A 19,246-nucleotide genomic window follows, 5' to 3' on the forward strand; every position below is an offset into this window, starting at 1 on the left:
TTGTGTTTGCTAATCCAAGTTTATCATTTTAAAAGGCTAATTGATCATTAGAAAACCCTTTTGCAATTATGTTAGCACAGCTGAAAACGGTTGTCCTGATTAAAGAAGCAATAAAACTGTCCTTCTTTAGAATAGCTGAGTATCTGGAGCATCAGCATTTGTGGGTTTGGATCAAAATGGCCAGAAACAAAGCACTTTCTTCTGAAACTCATCAGTCTATTCTTGTTCTGAGAAACAAGGCTATTCCATGCGAGAAATTGCCAAGAAACTGAAGATCTTGTACAACGCTGTGTACTACTCCCTTCACAGAACAGCGCAAAATGGCTCTAACCAGAATAGAAAGAGGAGTGGGAGGCCCCGGTGCACAACAAAGCAAGAGAACAAGTGCATTAGAGTGTCTAGTTTGAGAAACAGACGCCTCACAAGTCCTCAACTGGCAGCTTCATTAAACAGTACCCGCAAAACAACAGTCTCAATGTCAACAGTGACAAGGCGACTCTGGGATGTTGGCCAATGTCTACAATGTATTTCTTGTTCAATGAACCATAAACAATTAATGAACATGCACCTGTGGAATGGTTGTTAAGAGACTAACAGCTTACAGACGGTAGGCAATTAAGGTCACAGTTATGAAAACTTAGGACACTAAAGAGGCCTTTCTACTGACTGAAAAACACCAAAAGAAATATGCCCAGGGTCCCTGCTCATCTGCGTGAACGTGCCTTAGGCATGCTGCAAGGAGGCATGAGGACTGCAGATGTGGCCAGGGCAATAAATTGCAATGTCTGTACTGTGAGACGCCTAAGACAACGCTACAGGGAGACAGGACGGACAGCTGACCGTCCTCGCAGTGGCAGACCACGTGTAACAACACCTGCACAGGATCGGTACATCCGAACATCACACCAGCGAGACAGGTACAGGATGGCGACAACAACTGCCCGAGTTACACCAGGAACGCACAATCCCTCCATCAGTGCTCAGACTGTCCGCAATAGGCTGAGAGTGGCTGGACTGAGGGCTTGTAGGCCTGTTGTAAGGCAGGTCCCCACCAGATATCACCGGCAACAACGTCGCCTATGGGCACAAACCCACCGTCGCTGGACCAGACAGGAAGGCAAAAAGTGCTCTTCACACGACGAGTCGCGGTTTTGTCTCACCAGAGGTGAGCAGATTCGCGTTTATCATCGAAGGAATGAGCGTTACACCGAGGCCTGTACTCTGGAGCGGGATCGATGTACTCTGGAGCGGGATCGATTTGGAGGTGGAGGGTCCGTCATGGTCTGGGGTGGTGTGTCACAGCATCATCGGACTGAGCTTGTTGTCATCGCATGCAATCTCAAAGCTGTGCGTTACAGGGAAGACATCCTCCTCCCTCATGTGGTACCCTTCCTGCAGGCTCATCCTGACATGACCCTCCAGCATGACAATGCCACCAGACATACTGCTCGTTCTGTGCGTGATTTCCTGCAAGACATGAATGTCAATGTTCTGCCATGGCCAGCGAAGAGCCCGGATCTCATTACCATTGAGCACGTCTGGGACCTGTTGGATCGGAGGGTGAGGGCATGGGCCATTACCCCCAGAAATGTACGGGAACTTGCACGTGCCTTGGTGGAAGAGTGGGGAAACTTCTCACAGCAAGAACGGGCAAATATGGTGCAGTCCATGAGGAGGAGATGCACTGCAGTACTTAATGCAGCTGGTGGCCACATCAGATACTGACTGTTACTTTTGATTTTGAAAATAAAAAATAAACACAGTTGACAGTGAGAGGAAGTTTCTTTTTTTGCTGAGTTTAGATGTGTATAGTGTAATTGATGTGTATATAGATGTGTATAGAGTAATTGTTGTGTATTGATGTGTTTGACAGGTCATTGTAAATAAGAATCTGTTCTCAATTGACGTACCTGTATAAATAAAGGTGACACACTAACACGAAACCCAATTCGGCTGCGCGCGTGCGCCATCGTGCATAAATGTATTTTGTCCCCCTACACCAAACGCGACCACGACACTCAGGTTAAAATATCAAACAAACTCTGAACCAATTACATTAATTTGGGGACAGATCGAAAAGCATTAAACATTTATGGCAATTTAGCTAGTTAGCTTGCACTTGCTAGCTAATTTGTCCTATTTAGCTAGTTTGCTGTTGCTAGTTAATTTGTCCTGGGATATAAACATTGAGTTGTAATTTTTCCTGAAAAAGGTCCTCTACTCCGACAATTAATCCACACATAAAACGGTCAACTGAATCGTTCATAGTCATCTCTCCTCCTTCCAGGATTTTTCATCTTTGAACTTATATGGTGATTGGCATCTAAACTTTCATAGTATTACCACAACAACCGGCAACACAGTTCGTCTTTCAATCACCCACATGGGTATAACCAATGAGGAGATGGCACGTGGGTACCTGCTTCTATAAACCAATGAGGAGATGGGAGAGGCAGGAGTTGCAGCGCGATCTGCGTCACAAATAGAACTGACTTCTATTTTAGCCCTTGGCAACGCAGACGCTCGTTGACACGCGCGAGCAGTGTGGGTGCAATAATTGAATAACATAGATTTCTAAATGTATTTTGCGACGCAAGCGGTGTAGTCAGGGTATAACATTGACAGACACTGGCCTCCGGAGTGGCGTAGTGGTCTAAGGCACTGCATTGCAGTGTTAGCGGTGCCACTTGAGATTCTGGGTTCGAATCCAGGCTCTGTCGCAGCCGGCCACGACCGGGAGAATAACTGGCCTAGCGTCGTCCGGGTTAGGGGAGGGTTTGGCCGGCAGGGATGTCCTTGTCTCATCGCGCACTAGCGACTCTGGTGGCGGGCTGGGCGCAGTGCACACTGACACGGTCACCAGGTGTATGGTGTTTCCTCCGACACATTGGTGCGGCTGGCTTCCAGGTTAAGCGGACATTGTGTCAAGAATCAGTGCGGCTTGGTTGGGTTTCGGAGGACGCACAGGAGTTGCAGTGATGAGACAAGACTAACTCCTAATTGGATACCATGAAATTGGGGAGAAAGAAAATATATAAAAAAAATGTATAAAATAATTCTCTCAAAGTGTTCACTCCTCATGGTTTTAAAAGGACTGGTGTGAGGAATATGGTGGAAACTCCCCCCTCCCATGCGTGCACCGAACCAATGCTTTTAAATGACATGAGTGAACGCCTTCTATGAGAAGGGTAGAGAATCGGAACGCAGCCACAGACAGACAGAGACACTGACCTTAATGTCAGTGACGATACGGCTGGGAGCTGGCGAGTCCAGAGAAGCACCGTTCGTCGGCGTATCCTCCCTTTGCTCCTTCCCCCTCTTCTCTCGCTCCTCCCGAACCCCGTTCTCCTTCTCCTCCTCTGCCTTCTGTCTCTCCAACCTCTTCCTCTCCTGAGTCCTGTTCTCTTCCTCCTTCCTCCTCTTCTTCTCCAGCTCCTCATTTTCCTTCTCCTGGTTCTCCCGGCGTTCCCGCTCTCTCCACTCCTCCTCGGTGCGGCGTTCCTGTTTGCGTTGTTCCTGCTCTCTCCGGGCCTTCTCCATCAGAGCAGCCGTCTCCGTGTGGATCTGACTGCGTTCCTCGTCCGTCAGCGGGACCGACGGGTCAAAGGCTGGTTTGACCGAGCGGTTGGGTTGGGGTACAGACGGGCCATTCTGGGAGGAGGGGGGCAGGTCCCTGGGGAGGGCATCCAGGGGGGGTTTAGACCCGTCTGAGACTCTGACTGATGGCTTCTTGGTACGGTCAATCTGGGGAAGCGAGGAACGGGAGGAGGGGGTACAAACAGGGATGATTAAGCTTTCAATTAGACATTTGAAGAACAATAAAAAGCAGAAATGAAAGTGGTGACATTAACACAGTCTTTCTTAACTATTGAGAACTAGGAAAATACTACCAATTGTGACGTTCTCTTGAAATATATTTGAAGGGATAGTTTACCCAAATGACAACTGGTTTCCTTACCCTGTAAGCAGTCTATAAAGGTATGAGAGCAATCCATGATTTAGTTTAGTTTCCCTGGCACTGTTTTCAAACGCTATTGTTTTATGATTTGTGTCACAAATCCAATGCAAGCCACGGTACCTAATACATGACCATTTTTCACACGTCCAAATCAACCTAAAGTATCTAAAATGGATTGTGTAGCTCATCAAAGTTACTTATAGATGCTTTGGATGTGTGAAAAATTCAAATAAAGGATACCATGACTTGAAACCAAACCAAAATTGTGGATTGCTGTCATACCTTGTCCATAGACTGCTTACAGGGTAATGAAACCAATGTCATCTTGTGATTTTGGTAAACTATCCTTTTAATATATTTAAAAGCTAAATATTAATTGAATGAATGATAAAAACAAACAAATGCATGAGCTCGTGCAGTTACCTGTGGGGTGTGCTTGCCTGTCCCTCCAGGCTGGCTGGGTGTCCCTGGACCGGCTCCAGGGTCCTTCTTGCTCTGGTCTACTCCAGGCTGAGTGGGCCCTGTGTGGGGTGAGTCTGTGGCGTCTGCCTCCGTCCATGTGGAGGGGGTCAGATCCTCCAGGGGGGCACCGTTCACCTGTACGCTACCCAGGGAGGCAGGGGGAGCCTGGGGTTCAGGGTCCGGCTCGGGGGGGGGGGGGTTGGAGGTTTGGGCTCCTCCAGTGACGGGTAGCTGAAGTTCACTTCTCAACAGAAAACATGAACAAGTAATGCTACAATAACTACTACATGAAGTACTACTGAAGTCATGGTTTGGCTCTCTAACTGAATCCAACAGAGGTCTAAACCAAATCACATGTTATTGGTCACATACACATGGTTAGCAGATGTTATTGGTCACATACACATGGTTAACAGATGTTAATGCGAGTGTAGCGAAATGCTTGTGCTTCTAGTTCTGACAGTGCAGTAATATCTAACAAGTAATCTAACAATTCCCCAACAACTACTTTATACACACAATCTAAAGGGGTGAATGAGAATATGAACACTACCATTCAAAAGTTTGGGGTCACTTAGAAATGTCCTTGTTTTTGAAAGAAAAGCTACTTTTTTGTCCATTAAAATAACATCAACTTGATCAGAAATACAGTGTAGACATTGTCAATGTTGTAAATGACTATTGTAGCTGGAAATGGCATGAAAATGACATGAGTTTGTGTGTTATTAGTTTAAGCACACTGTGTTTGTCTATTGTTGTGACTCAGATGAAGATCAGATCAAATTTTATGACCAAAGGGTTCACATACTTTTTCTTCCCCCTGTACACACACAGTCTACTACCCTACCCTGGGTTCAATTACACCAGGAGAAAAATGAGATGTCAAAGTTGAACACCATGCTAAAACTGAGCTGACTGACACAATGTGGGATCAACTCCATCAACACTACATGGAACCAGGCTGAAGTAGCATATACACTTAAAAAGGAAAGATTGAATCATTTTCAATGTTACATCCTATTTGTGAATCTCTGATGTTCTATCGATTCCTGGGGTCATGTCATGGTTTCATGTGTCTCTGAGCTAGTCACCGTTCAAGCAGGCAGCGTCATACCGGCTGTATTTCTGCAGGCAGAGTCATACCGGCTGTATTTCTGCAGGCAGAGTCATACCGGCTGTATTTCTGCAGGCAGAGTCATACCGGCTGTACTTCTGCAGGCAGAGTCATACCGGCTGTACTTCTGCAGGCAGAGTCATACCGGCTGTATTTCTGCAGGCAGAGTCATACCGGCTGTATTTCTGCAGGCAGAGTCATACCGGCTGTATTTCTGCAGGCAGTGTCATACCGGCTGTATTTCTTGCTTGAACGGCGAATAGCTCAGTGCTGTGGTGTGTTGGGGTACAGACAGAAATGTGTGTTCGGGGGGTTAGTTGTGTATAGTTGTGTGTTCGGGGGGTTAGGGTGAGGGTTAAGGTTAGGGTAATGGTTAAGGGGTACTCATACTGTGGGAGGGTGCTGTAGCTGTGTGTTCGGGGGGTTAGGGTGAGGGTTAAGGTTAGGGTAATGGTTAAGGGGTACTCATACTGTGAGAGGGTGCTGTAGCTGTGTGTTCGGGGGGTTAGGGTGAGGGTTAAGGTTAGGGTAATGGTTAAGGGGTACTCATACTGTGGGAGGGTGCTGTAGCTGTGTGTTCGGGGGGTTAGGGTGAGGGTTAAGGTTAGGGTAATGGTTAAGGGGTACTCATACTGTGAGAGGGTGCTGTAGCTGTGTGTTCGGGGGGTTAGGGTGAGGGTTAAGGTTAGGGTAATGGTTACTCACGCTGTGGGAGGGTGCTGTAGTTGTGTGTTCGGGGCGGTCTGACTTTGGCGTTGGATGTGTACATGGGGTAGAAGAGGAGCCAGCTCTCATAGCCTCCCTCCAGGACCATGGGCTCACTACGCAGGATAGTGGTACTGTCCCACTGTGAAGCACACATTACCTCAATGGAAACACACATTACCTCAATGGAAACACACTGACTGAGGAAACATTGCAGGGAACACACATTCCTATGTTATGTTACCTTGTAGAGAGCATCTTTGAGGCTTTGTAAGGTGGTTCCCAGTTTGAGGTCAGTAACAGAGCTGAACCAGTCCAGTAGGATGATGTAATCTACGAACCCCCGTCTCTTCCACGTCTCTCTGGATGCAGCAGGCAGATTGGCCTCTATCTGGTTCACTGTGATGCTGTGGGAACAGAATAATGACCTGTTACCCTTGAGCAGGGGTGCACAACACACGGCCCACGGGCTGAATGTGGCCCCAGAGAAGACAGCTTGAAGCCCGTTGTGTTTATTAGTATTTTTTAATACATTTATTTGGGCATGGTCAGAGTGGTGACCTGGATCAACCATACATGTAACAACCCTCCATCCATTGCTCCCTCCGTACCCAGGATTAATAGCCTCCTCTGGGACACTGAAGACAGTCTGGGTGGGGACCTGGATCTGTGAGTCCTGGAAGTCTCGGAGGCAGCGGGCGTCCATCACAATGACCGTAATGGCCTGGTCCTTCATCATCTTGAACAACCCCTCTGCTGTGATCCCTCCTGCTGGCACCGCAGCTAGGGAGGTAGGTACAGAGGGAGGGAGGGAGGTAGGTAGGTACGGAGGTACGGAGGGAAGTAGGTACGGAGGGGGGGAGGTAGGTACGGAGGTACGGAGGGGGGGAGGTAGGTAGGTACGGAGGGGGGGAGGTAGGTAGGTACGGAGGGGGGGAGGTAGGTAGGTACGGAAGGGGGAGGTAGGTAGGTACGGAGGGGGGAGGTAGGTAGGTACGGAGGGGGGAGGTAGGTAGGTACAGAGGGAGGGAGGTAGGTACGGAGGGAGGTAGGTAGGTAGGTAGGTACGGAGGGGGGGAGGTAGGTAGGTAAGGAGGGGGGGAGGTAGGTAGGTAAGGAGGGGGGGAGGTAGGTAAGTACGGAGGGGGGGAGAGAGAGGGAGGAACGGAGGGAGGGAGAGAGGGAGGACGGGAGGGAGGGAGAGAGGGAGGAACGGAGGGAGGGAGGAACGGAGGGAGGGAGAGAGGGAAGTACGGAGGGAGGGAGAGAGGGAGGAACGGAGGGAGGGAGAGAGGGAGGGAGAGGGGGAGGAACGGAGGTACGGAGAGAGGGAGGTACGGAGAGAGGGAGGTACGGAGAGAGGGAGGTACGGAGAGAGGGAAGGGATAAAAAAATATTGATTTCTCCATAAACATCAACCTGTTGTGTAAAACAACTTATATTCATGCCATAACTTCGTATTACCTCAAATTCTTAAACTTTTTAAAAAGCATGAGTCAGTTTGCTGGTTACCATCCTTACCTTTTGAAGGTCCATTTTTCAACTCCTTCTGCTCTTTTACCTAGAACACAGAACATTAGAACTGAGACCACAGCATCTTAAAGGACCAACTCTCAACCACAACAACTGGTGCTGACAGGGAGGGTGTCGACCACAACTGGTGCTGACAGGGAGGGTGTCGACCACAACTGGTGCTGACAGGGAGGGTGTAAACATTCACCTGAATAACACACTGAACAGAAACATGCTTCACCAGGCTTTCACTAAACTCTGATTTGTTAAGGCGTCCTTCAGGTGTTTATATCATATGTATTTATATTTAACAATCGAACACATTACTGGAGATAATTCAAGCGGATCACAATCTATTTATTACAGTGTAATAAACATTAACCTTTGGATCCAAACATTGTTTTTAAATGAATAAATGGATCCACTTTCATCTGTGTCATCTGCACAGGAAAAACACTGACGTGTGAACCATTATATCATGACCTAACAGAAAAGACCAACCCGGACACTTCCTTTTCGAGTACCACTTGCTTATCTAAGCTTATGTATCGACCTCACAGCCTTCGTCAGAGCTTTTGTGTCCTCGTCGTCATTCATCATTTAGGGACCTACCTTCTTGATCTCTTTCCCTCCTTTTGGAGATGCCCTCCCTCCATCTTTCTCCACCTTATCCTCCCTCCTTTTCTTCTCCTCTTGTCTCTCTTTCTCCTCAAGTTTTTTTCGAACCTCGACTTCCTCGTACCTAAACATACACACAGGAAAACAGAGACAATAACCTGTAGAAACATTAGGCTGAGATTCTATAGCTTCAAATCAACGTATCTCCGTCTTTGGCAAAGCCAATGGTATCCTTCAGCCATTCAGGGCTATTGAAGTTCAGCTAAAACCTATGCCAACAGAATACCAGTTGATTTAGTAACACTCAGTACAAAGTGCACAAAGTCAACGTAATGTCTGTGAATAAATGATGACGACAACACAGAAGCCAGGGCACCAACCTGAGTTTAAGGCTTTCAGAGAGCTTCTCGGCTTTCTCTATGGCTTTTTTAAAGCTGGTGGGCCCCAGCAGGGACAGGAAAAACTCCTGGGACAACAGAGAGGAAAGGTGCTTCAGATGACAGCGGTCTCAACAACAGAAGAAACAGCTAGCCAAAATCAATACACTGTGTCATTGACAAAGAGAAGGACATTTCACAAGTCAGCGAAAATCAAGTACCTTTAGCATTGATCGTTAACGTGACACCTGCAGCATCCACTTCGACTAAGACAGTACCATTCTATAACCAATCAGAAAATCAATAGACCGTGCCATCACGGTAGGAAGCCTTTTCCTTGTATGGTTTGAGCCCTCACTATGGCCAGTATCATAACAGTCCTGTGTGGGAGTGTGGCTCATCACTAGTTCTGCAGTCTACAAGCACATAGCCCATGTCGGCATGGGGTTGAATCCTTCTTCACCCACTACTTCCCACCTGTTGTCCCCTCTACATGCTGCGTCCCCCATTCCATTCCTACAGTCTGAAAAACCACTGAATACATGGGGAGATGGGAGCTCCCAGTCTCCTTTAAGACATATCCTATGGCTTAAAACCTCTCTGTGGTCTGAGTAGCAAAACATGGGTCGTATTTACTAGGGACCAAATGGAAGAACAGGGAGGGTTTATAACCTGAACGTGTCCATATAACAAACACTTGTTTTCTACAAGGCTACATCTTGGTACGGGGGGGGGGGGGGACTAATGGACCACGGTTGGTACCTGTTGCTGCTTGAAGTCGGGCCTCTTCTTGATGAGATCATAAACCGTTAGGTATTTCATGTAGAGAACATAGGCCTTCTCCTCGTCTCCATCCAGACGACACTCCTCCGCAGCCTTGAAGATCTTGCAGGCACTCTGGACATAGCTGCAACACACAATAGAACATTTACCGTACACTCTTGGACATAGCTGGAGAATTGAACACAGGCCTGTTACCAGGACCATACAGACACTGGCTGCCCACAACAGGCCTGTTACCAGGACCATACAGACACTGGCTGCCCACAACAGGCCTGTTACCAGGACCATACAGACACTGGCTGCCCACAACAGGCCTGTTACCAGAACCATACAGACACTGGCTGCCCACAACAGGCCTGTTACCAGGACCATACAGACACTGGCTGCCCACAACAGGCCTGTTACCAGGACCATACAGACACTGGCTGCCCACAACAGGCCTGTTACCAGGACCATACAGACACTGGCTGCCCACAACAGGCCTGTTACCAGGACCATACAGACACTGGCTGCCCACAACAGGCCTGTTACCAGGACCATACAGACACTGGCTGCCCACAACAGGCCTGTTACCAGGACCATACAGACACTGGCTGCCCACAACAGGCCTGTTACCAGGACCATACAGACACTGGCTGCCCACAACAGGCCTGTTACCAGGACCATACAGACACTGGCTGCCCACAACAGGCCTGTTACCAGGACCATACAGACACTGGCTGCCCACAACAGGCCTGTTACCAGGACCATACAGACACTGGCTGCCCACAACAGGCCTGTTACCAGGACCATACAGACACTGGCTGCCCACAACAGGCCTGTTACCAGGACCATACAGACACTGGCAACAGGCCTGTTACCAGAACCATACAGACACTGGCAACAGGCCTGTTACCAGGACCATACAGACACTGGCTGCCCACAACAGGCCTGTTACCAGGACCATACAGACACTGGCTGCCCACAACAGGCCTGTTACCAGGACCATACAGACACTGGCTGCCCACAACAGGCCTGTTACCAGGACCATACAGACACTGGCTGCCCACAACAGGCCTGTTACCAGAACCATACAGACACTGGCTGCCCACAACAGGCCTGTTACCAGGACCATACAGACACTGGCTGCCCACAACAGGCCTGTTACCAGGACCATACAGACACTGGCTGCCCACAACAGGCCTGTTACCAGAACCATACAGACACTGGCTGCCCACAACAGGCCTGTTACCAGGACCATACAGACACTGGCTGCCCACAACAGGCCTGTTACCAGGACCATACAGACACTGGCTGCCCACAACAGGCCTGTTACCAGGACCATACAGACACTGGCTGCCCACAACAGGCCTGTTACCAGGACCATACAGACACTGGCTGCCCACAACAGGCCTGTTACCAGGACCATACAGACACTGGCTGCCCACAACAGGCCTGTTACCAGAACCATACAGACACTGGCTGCCCACAACAGGCCTGTTACCAGGACCATACAGACACTGGCTGCCCACAACAGGCCTGTTACCAGGACCATACAGACACTGGCTGCCCATAACAGGCCTGTTACCAGGACCATACAGACACTGGCTGCCCACAACAGGCCTGTTACCAGAACCATACAGACACTGGCTGCCCACAACAGGCCTGTTACCAGGACCATACAGACACTGGCTGCCCACAACAGGCCTGTTACCAGGACCATACAGACACTGGCTGCCCACAACAGGCCTGTTACCAGGACCATACAGACACTGGCTGCCCACAACAGGCCTGTTACCAGGACCATACAGACACTGGCTGCCCACAACAGGCCTGTTACCAGGACCATACAGACACTGGCTGCCCACAACAGGCCTGTTACCAGAACCAGGACCTGGGATCAAGTTTGGGAAACCCTTACTTAGACCACCAATTTTCAGGTCATTATTTCAAAAGTGCCATTTGAATTACATCCATGCCAGAACAATACACTGCGTGCACAATTATTATGAAAATTGTATTCCTCGGGATTCATTTTATTGTTGAACAAACACAATGCTCTCAGTCAATTCAAAATGTTATTGAACCTCAAACCTGAATGTTTAACAAAGGAAAAGTGAGTTGTCTTTCTCATGGAAATATATATAAGTGTGCACAATTTAGGCAACTATTAGTGTGCAGAATTTTTAGGCAACTAAATTACAAAAATAATTTCTCTCAACTCACTTGTTTATTCTCAATTTTTAGAGTTAGTGTAACAGATAAGTAACACAAATTGACAATTATATAACATTTTTGGCCTTTCAAAAATATTCAGTGACCAATATAGCCACCCTTATTTTCAATAACTGCCATGAGACTTCCATCCATGGAGTCTGTCAGTTTCTTGATCTGTTCACGATCAATTTTTACTGAAGCAGCAACTACAGCCTCCCAAATGCTGTTCAAAAAGGTGTATTGTCTTCCATCACTGTAAATCTCACATTTGAGAATGGTCCACAAGTTCTCAATAGGATTTAAGTCAGGTGAGGAAGGGGGCCAGGTCATTATTCAGGCATCTTTGAGGCCCTTGCTGGCTAGCCAAGCAGTGGAGTACTTGGATGCATGTGATGGAGCATTGTCCTGCATAAAGATCATGGCCTTGTAGAATGCTGAGGACTTCTTCCTGTACCACTGTTTGACGAAAGAATCTTTCAGAAACTGGCAGTAGGTTTGGGAGTTGAGTTTCAGTCCATCTTCAACCCGAAAAGGTCCAACTACCTCATCCTCAATGATAGCAGCCCATACCAGTACCCCTCCTTCACCTTGCTGGCACCTGACTCAAAGTGGTGCCCTGTGTCCATTACTCACCCAGCCACGGGCCCATCCATTTGGTCCATCAAGAGTCACTTTCATTTCATCTGTCCATAAAACCTTTGAAAAATCTGTCTTCAGGTATTTCTTTGCCCAATCTTGACGCTTCAACTTATTGAATCTTATTCAGTGTTGGTCTTGTTTCAGTCTTCTTGACCTTGGCCATGTCTCTGAGCACTTGACACCTTGTACTTTTGAACACTCCAGGTAGGTTGCAGTTCTGGAATACGGTGGCACTGGAGGATAATGGGTTGCTGGTAGTTTGACGTTTAATTCTTCTCAAGTCTTTTGCAGTTCATTTGCGCCTTTTCTTCCCCATGCGTTTTTTGCGCCCCAGTTGACTATTCGCAACAAAACGTTTGAATGTCCAGTGGTCACACCTCAATAGTTTAGCTATTTAAAGAGTATCGCATCCGTCTGAAAGGCATTTTACATTTTTTGGCTTTTCAGTGTCAGTTAAATTTCTTTTTTGGCCCATTTTACCTGAGGTAATGAGGCTGCCTAATAATTATGCACACCTTGATATAAGGTGTTATTCACTTTCGCCACACCCTCCCTCATTACACAAATACATATCACCTGAAAATGATTAAATCCAATAAGCATTCAAGTTTATATGGTTTGGAGTTTGAAAATGTGAATAGAAACAATGATAAGATCAGAATACTCACTTGCCTAATAATTGTGCACGCAGTGTAGCTTACCTCTTGGTGTTGATTTTGTCAGGCTTGACTTCAGCTTTCTTGTTGAGGTCCCCCAGGTTAGTAGAGAGGTACAAGTCCTTCACCCCACTGGACACCGCAGGCATCTTCAATGGTGGGTTATATATCAAAAGATCACCAGCTCTGTACAATGTTCACATATTCCAGCCCTCACCTCTCTGGAAAGACAAAACAACTGAATCAAATAGCTTTTATTATTATTAGTAACCCCTTGCCTGCCCCATTCAGAGGCCAACGACGTTTAGCACCTATTGATGAGGCATCTTCTTCCAGGGCGACTTTTTTTTAAGAGCCCAGACGTTCGGTCTGAACTTTAACATGCGTCGCTTGTGGTACGTTTTTGGAAACTTAAGGAGGAAGGCCGCCAGAAATGGGTTGGAACTGAAAAATACTGTCAGTTGCAACTGTGATAAAGCCAGTGTGGGATAATCAAATGGACGTATGTTTTGAAGTGGCTGTCCTATATCTGAGAGAAATAAGAAAGATGAGGACTTTTTAGGATTTGTTTAACAAATATTTAACCACTTATTTATTTATTTTATTTTTTGCACTAAAGTACTTCCATTCATGTTTTAACCGGTACCGGGCTGCCTACAGACACGTCCAGTGAGGCTGGTACCGGGCTGCCTACAGACACGTCCAGTGAGGCTGGTACCGGGCTGCCTACAGACACGTCCAGTGAGGCTGGTACCGGGCTGCCTACAGACACGTCCAGTGAGGCTGGTACCGGGCTGCCTACAGACACGTCCAGTGAGGCTGGTACTGGGCTGCCTACAGACACGTCTAGTGAGGCTGGTACCGGGCTGCTTACAGTCTTGTGAGGCTTGTGGGCATCCTAGAGCAAAACAACCGACATGTACGCGTTTCGATGGAGGGATCATATGTGTGTGTAGCCTAAACTGTTCAGACAGAAGTAGGCAGATCGGCCGTACCGACTTCAGACGAGTCCCATGAGGCTTGTGGGGGTCGTAGAGCAAAACAGATTAGTTAGTCATATTATACTATACTGTAAAGTGTTGGTCCCATGTTTCATGAACTGAAATAAAAGATCCCAGAAATGTTCCATATGCACAAAAAGCTTATTTCTCTCAAATGTTATGCACAAATTTGTTTACAATTTGTTTACATAGTTAGCATTTCTCCTTTGCCAAGATAATCCATCCATCTGACAGGTGTGGAATATCAAGAAGCTGATTAAACAGCATGACTATTACACAGGTGCACCTTGTGCAGGGGACAATAAAAGGCCGTTAAAATGTGCAGTTTTGTCCCACAACCCAATGACAGATATCTCAAGTTGAGGGAGCATACAATTGGCATGCAGACGGCAGGAATGTCCACCAGAGCTGTTGCCAGAGAATTGAATGTTCATTTCTCTACCATAAGCTGCCTCCAATGTCATTTTAGAGAATTTGTCAGTACGTCCAACCGGCCTCACAACCGCAGACCACGTGTAACCATGCCAGCCCAGGACCAATATATCTGGTTTCTTCACCTGCGGGATCGTCTGAGACCAGCCATTTGGACAGCTGATGAAACTGTGGGTTTGCGCAACCTAATAATTTCTGTACAAACTGTCAAAACCCATCTCAGGGAAGCTCAACTGCTCGTTGTCCTCACCAGGGTCTTGCCTGACTACAGTTCAGCGTTGTGACCAACTTCAGTGGGAAAATGCTCATGTTTGATGGCCACTGGGATGCTGGAAAAGGGAATACCGGTTTCAATTGTCCAGGACAGATGGCAGACAGTGTGTATGGCGTCGCATGGGTGAGCAGTTTGCTGATTTCAACGTTGTGAACCTAGTGCTCCATGGTGGTAGTGGGGTTATGGTATGGACAAGGCTGGCATAAGCTACAGATGAGCACAATTGCATTTTATCAATGGAAATTTGAATGCACAGAGATAGCGTGACGAGACCCTGAGGCCCATCGTCATGACATTCATCCACCGCCAACACCTCATGTTTCCACATGATAATTAGGGCTGACCCCATTTAGTCGACTGGTGAATTGTTTGGTTGATAGGCTGTTGGTCGACCAAGATTTATTTAGTCGAGCAGTAGCAAAAAAAATAAATGTTATGGTGTACAAGACACCGGTCTGATTGGACTGATCCATTGTAGAGGCTGTGGGGATGGAACAGTCCATCTCTAAGACATGTGCTACTGAAATTCTATATGGTTATATTACATAAGAACAATGGTGCAACACTAATAAAAATATTATTTTATCCAATACGCCTTCTCCCGTATTGGTTAGCGGTCACTGTCCAGAGTTCAGAAACATCAACAACATCATGTTGAATTGAGCCTTTTCCTGGACCATGTTGCTATGTGGATAATAGCATAGTTAACCAGCATATTGGTGTTGAGAACAATGCGGCAGAGGCAGCAGTGGAGTGAGGAGATGAGGAAACAGCACTTGCCTTAATTGTCTAAGGAAAGTGAGGAGCGAGGAAACCAACTTAATTAGTTCTATAATCAATAGCCTAAATGTGCCAGGCTTTATAAATCATCCATATCTACAGAAGACTGTTCCTGCTTCATTTTTTCTCCCCAATTTCGATCTTGTCTCAACGCTGGAACTCCCCAACGGCTCGGGAGGTGAAGGTCGAGTCATTCGTCCTCCAAAACATGACCCACCATCAAGTTCATTTGTCACGTCCTCTGCATCCATTTTGCTGTCACATGTTGTTATAACCAATTTGTTGATGTGATTATGATATGCTATAGATCATGCCCTATTGTTCACGTGCATGCTATGCATTCATGTGTCACGTAAAAAGAGCTGAGTTGAGGGAATCGGGAATGTTTTTCCTAAACAAATTAGGGATTTTGGTAAAATAACTTTTCAGTCAGAAATGGCTGTAATTATGTTACAGCTTCAGCAACATGGACAGCACAACAAAGACTGTTGATGTTCTGTGGTGGTCGCTGCAGCAGGGAGGAGAGAGAGACAACGGTGCTAGTCACACAGTCACTCGCTGTCATTTTTTTTAACACAGCGCAGCAAGTCTGAGCACAATAAAATCAATTGCGGTTGGACTCCATCTAGTCATTCGTGTGTGTCTTAATGATTTAATCAAACAGTGCGCTTAAAGCATCAGACAAGCTCAGTGCATATAGTTCATTTAAAACACATAGGATGGGTCTATATATGGAAAAATACATGTCTTAAAATTTTGACCAATCGATTGGTCGAAAGAACAGACGACTCTCGGTCGACCAAGATTTTTGATAATGGACGGCCCCATGTCGCAAGAATCTCTACACAATTCCTGGAAGCTGAAAATGTCCCAGTTCTTCCATGGCCTGCATACTCACTAGACATGTCACTCATTGAGCATGTTTGGGATTCTCTGGATCGACGTGTATGACAGCGTGTTCCAGTTCCGGCCAATATCCAGAAACTTCGCACAGCCATTAAAGAGGAGTGGGACAACATTCCACAGGCCACAATCAACAGCCCGATCAAATCTATGCAAAGGAGATGTGTGGTGCTGCATGAGGCAAATGGTGGTCACACCAGATACTGACTGGTTATTATTCACGCCCCTACCTTTTTGTGTTTTTAGAGGTATCTGAGACCAACAGCTGCATATCTGTATTCCCAGTCATGTGAAATCCATAGATTAGGTACTAATTTATTTATTGAAATTTACTGATTTCCTTATATGAACTGTAACTCGTAAAAATAAAAAAAGTTGCATGTTGCGTTTATATTTTTGTTCAGTGTAGAACCATGTCCAATAGGTTTTTGACGTTTTTTGTTAGTAAGCGGTTGTTCTCTGAATGGCCAAGCAAAGTACTGATTGCGATTTGTATTCCTGCTGGTCAATTTCCAGTGTAACGTTACGTATGATTATCTTTAGCAGTTCAGCATGGAGTAATGCATCCAAGCCAGATGTAAACATGAACTGTGCATTTAGCAAGGCTTCCTAGAACGAAACCACAGACAATTTATTTGACGAAAGTGTAAATATATGTGACATTAGACTTGCTACTAGCTAGTACGTTAGTACAACTTTAAGTTAGCAAGCCAGGAAGCTTCCTAAGTAATGTTAAACCAGGAAGTGCAGTAGCTAGCCTACCCCCCATCTGTCAAGTTAGTTTGTTAGCACGATAGCTAGCTTATTAGCTAAAGTAGGCTAGCTAGCGTTCACTGTAGTTGTTTACTCGAACAGGCTCTGTCAGCTTATGGATATTTAGCTAGTTAACGACAAAGACGTTATAACCGTAACTATAACGGCGACAACCTCCAACAGCTTTTGCAATGATGAGATAGCAAGTGAATATGTTTAAAAAGAGGAAATAATACAACTTACCATAACGTTGCACTGTTATCTTGTTCAGTTTTTTCTAGTGTTTTCCGCTAGTTACCACAGCCACAAAGTAAAAATTGGCTATGTCGTAAAATTTTATAAAAACAAAAATGTGTTTTTACGGCTTAATTTATGGTTAGGTTTAGGCATGTGGTTACGGCTAGGTTTATAATCACATTTTAAGAAGATATATTTTAGAAACAGGCGGGGTTTGTGACTGTGTGGCTGTGGTAACTAGTGACGACCCCTAGTCAGCTGACTCCTGATTCCCGGAAGAACTCAAGGGGGCGTATTTGTTCTAAATGGCAAAGCTTTATCAACAATGTAGAATACACCACTACTAGAATCAACCCGATTTTTCTAAACAACAACAGTTTCTACGTGAGGCTTATTTGATCGATTAGAAGTTTCGTAATGGTTAGGTTGTTATGAATTTACTGTACTGAAACAGCAGGGAGCAGGTCTCGAACCGTCGACCTTATAGCCCGAAGTCCAGCGCGCTATTGACTGTGCCGCAAAAGCATGTTCGAGCGGCAGAGTCGATATCCGCGCTTACAAACTTAGAGTTATTACAGTACTAACATAAGTGGACGTGACATTTTGGCCACTTTGTAAAAATCCTGTTGTGCTTGTTTTCTTAATAAGATACAGAAAGAGGACTAACCCGTTTTAGCATGGACATTGCTGGCGCCATTGAAATATTGAACTGGGTGGGGATTCCTATGAGTTGGAGCAATCAGCCATTGAGGAAGACAATTGACTACTTTCAAATGGAGATAGCATGGGCAGTACCATTAAGGCTTTCACAGATGCTATGGCTACCTCTAACTTCCTTCACACTGAACACAGACACAAATGGTATCCACGAGTTCATCTGACTCTGGGGAAGTAGATAAAGAGTCTCATTGCCAACATCCCAAACGTATCGCTTTAAGCTGCACAGCCAGTAATACACTCATGTCCCCGCTCATACATAAAACATCCTCCATTAAGGCTGCAAAGGCATTGGTTCCCTCCTTAAATAGCTTTAATGCCATAAGACTGGAAAAAAATTGGGAAAATATGCAAGAAGTAGAGCGGCAGGTAGCCTAGTGGTTAGAGCGTTGGGCCAGTAACCGAAAGGTTGCTAGATTTGAATCCCAGAGCTGACAAGGTAAAAATCTGTTGTTCTGGCCCTGAACAAGGCAGTTAACCCACTGTTCCTAGGCCGTCATTGTAAATAAGAATTTGTTCTTAACTGAGTTGCCTAGTTAAATAAAAAAATAGAGAGAAGTAGGGTACTTTATTTTGCACCACTGGATGTGGAAGTTGGATCACTTTCTGCTTCCCCCAGAAGGTCAATCAATCTTATGATTTCCTGTTTGCAGTTTTTCGAAACTACTGACGAGTGCTAAGGCGCTAGCTATGTCTTTGTATAATGATTTTGCAGCTGAAATTATTATTTTTTTAACCCCTTTTTCTCCCCAATTGGTAGTTACAGTCTTGTCCCATCGCTGCAACTCCCGTACGGACTCGGGAGAGGCGAAGAAAGAGCGCCATGCGTCCTCCGAAACACAACCCAGCCAAGCCAAGTCACACTGCTAGCTTAACCCAGAAGCCAGCTGCAGCAATGTGTCAGAGGAAACACCATACACCTGGGCACTGTGTCAGTGTGCACTGCACCGAGCCCACCACATGATGGGACAAGGACATCCCTGCTGGCCAAACCCTCCCCTAACCCGGACAACGCTGGGCCAATTGTGCACTGCCCCATGGGTTTCCCGGTCATGGCCAGCTGCAACAGAGTCTGGACCCGAACCAGGATCTCTAGTTGCACAACTAGCACTGTGATGTATTTACATTT

The 19,246-nt window shown here is 46.4% G+C and overlaps 1 protein-coding gene across 1 annotated transcript in view; it reads right to left on the minus strand.

Moving 5' to 3' along the window:
- LOC106562330 (ubiquitin carboxyl-terminal hydrolase 8) overlaps positions 1–17,648 on the minus strand; it is a 33,669-nt gene extending 16,021 nt beyond the window's left edge. Inside the window, exons 1-11 of the mRNA XM_082957547.1 lie at positions 17,407–17,648; positions 13,066–13,241; positions 9,509–9,653; positions 8,750–8,835; positions 8,364–8,493; positions 7,761–7,800; positions 6,851–7,022; positions 6,484–6,646; positions 6,240–6,381; positions 4,556–4,661; positions 3,232–3,793 (exon numbers count right to left, since the gene is read on the minus strand). Of these exons, the coding sequence (XP_082813673.1) occupies positions 3,232–3,793; positions 4,556–4,661; positions 6,240–6,381; positions 6,484–6,646; positions 6,851–7,022; positions 7,761–7,800; positions 8,364–8,493; positions 8,750–8,835; positions 9,509–9,653; positions 13,066–13,169 (1,650 nt within the window). The 5' untranslated portion in view covers positions 13,170–13,241; positions 17,407–17,648. The remainder of the gene's footprint in view (positions 1–3,231; positions 3,794–4,555; positions 4,662–6,239; positions 6,382–6,483; positions 6,647–6,850; positions 7,023–7,760; positions 7,801–8,363; positions 8,494–8,749; positions 8,836–9,508; positions 9,654–13,065; positions 13,242–17,406) is intronic.
- Between the last annotated feature and the right edge of the window lie 1,598 nt (positions 17,649–19,246).

Source organism: Salmo salar, chromosome 11 (assembly GCF_965601325.2).
Source record: "Salmo salar chromosome 11, fSalSal1, whole genome shotgun sequence".
NCBI classification, from domain to species: Eukaryota; Metazoa; Chordata; class Actinopteri; order Salmoniformes; family Salmonidae; genus Salmo; species Salmo salar.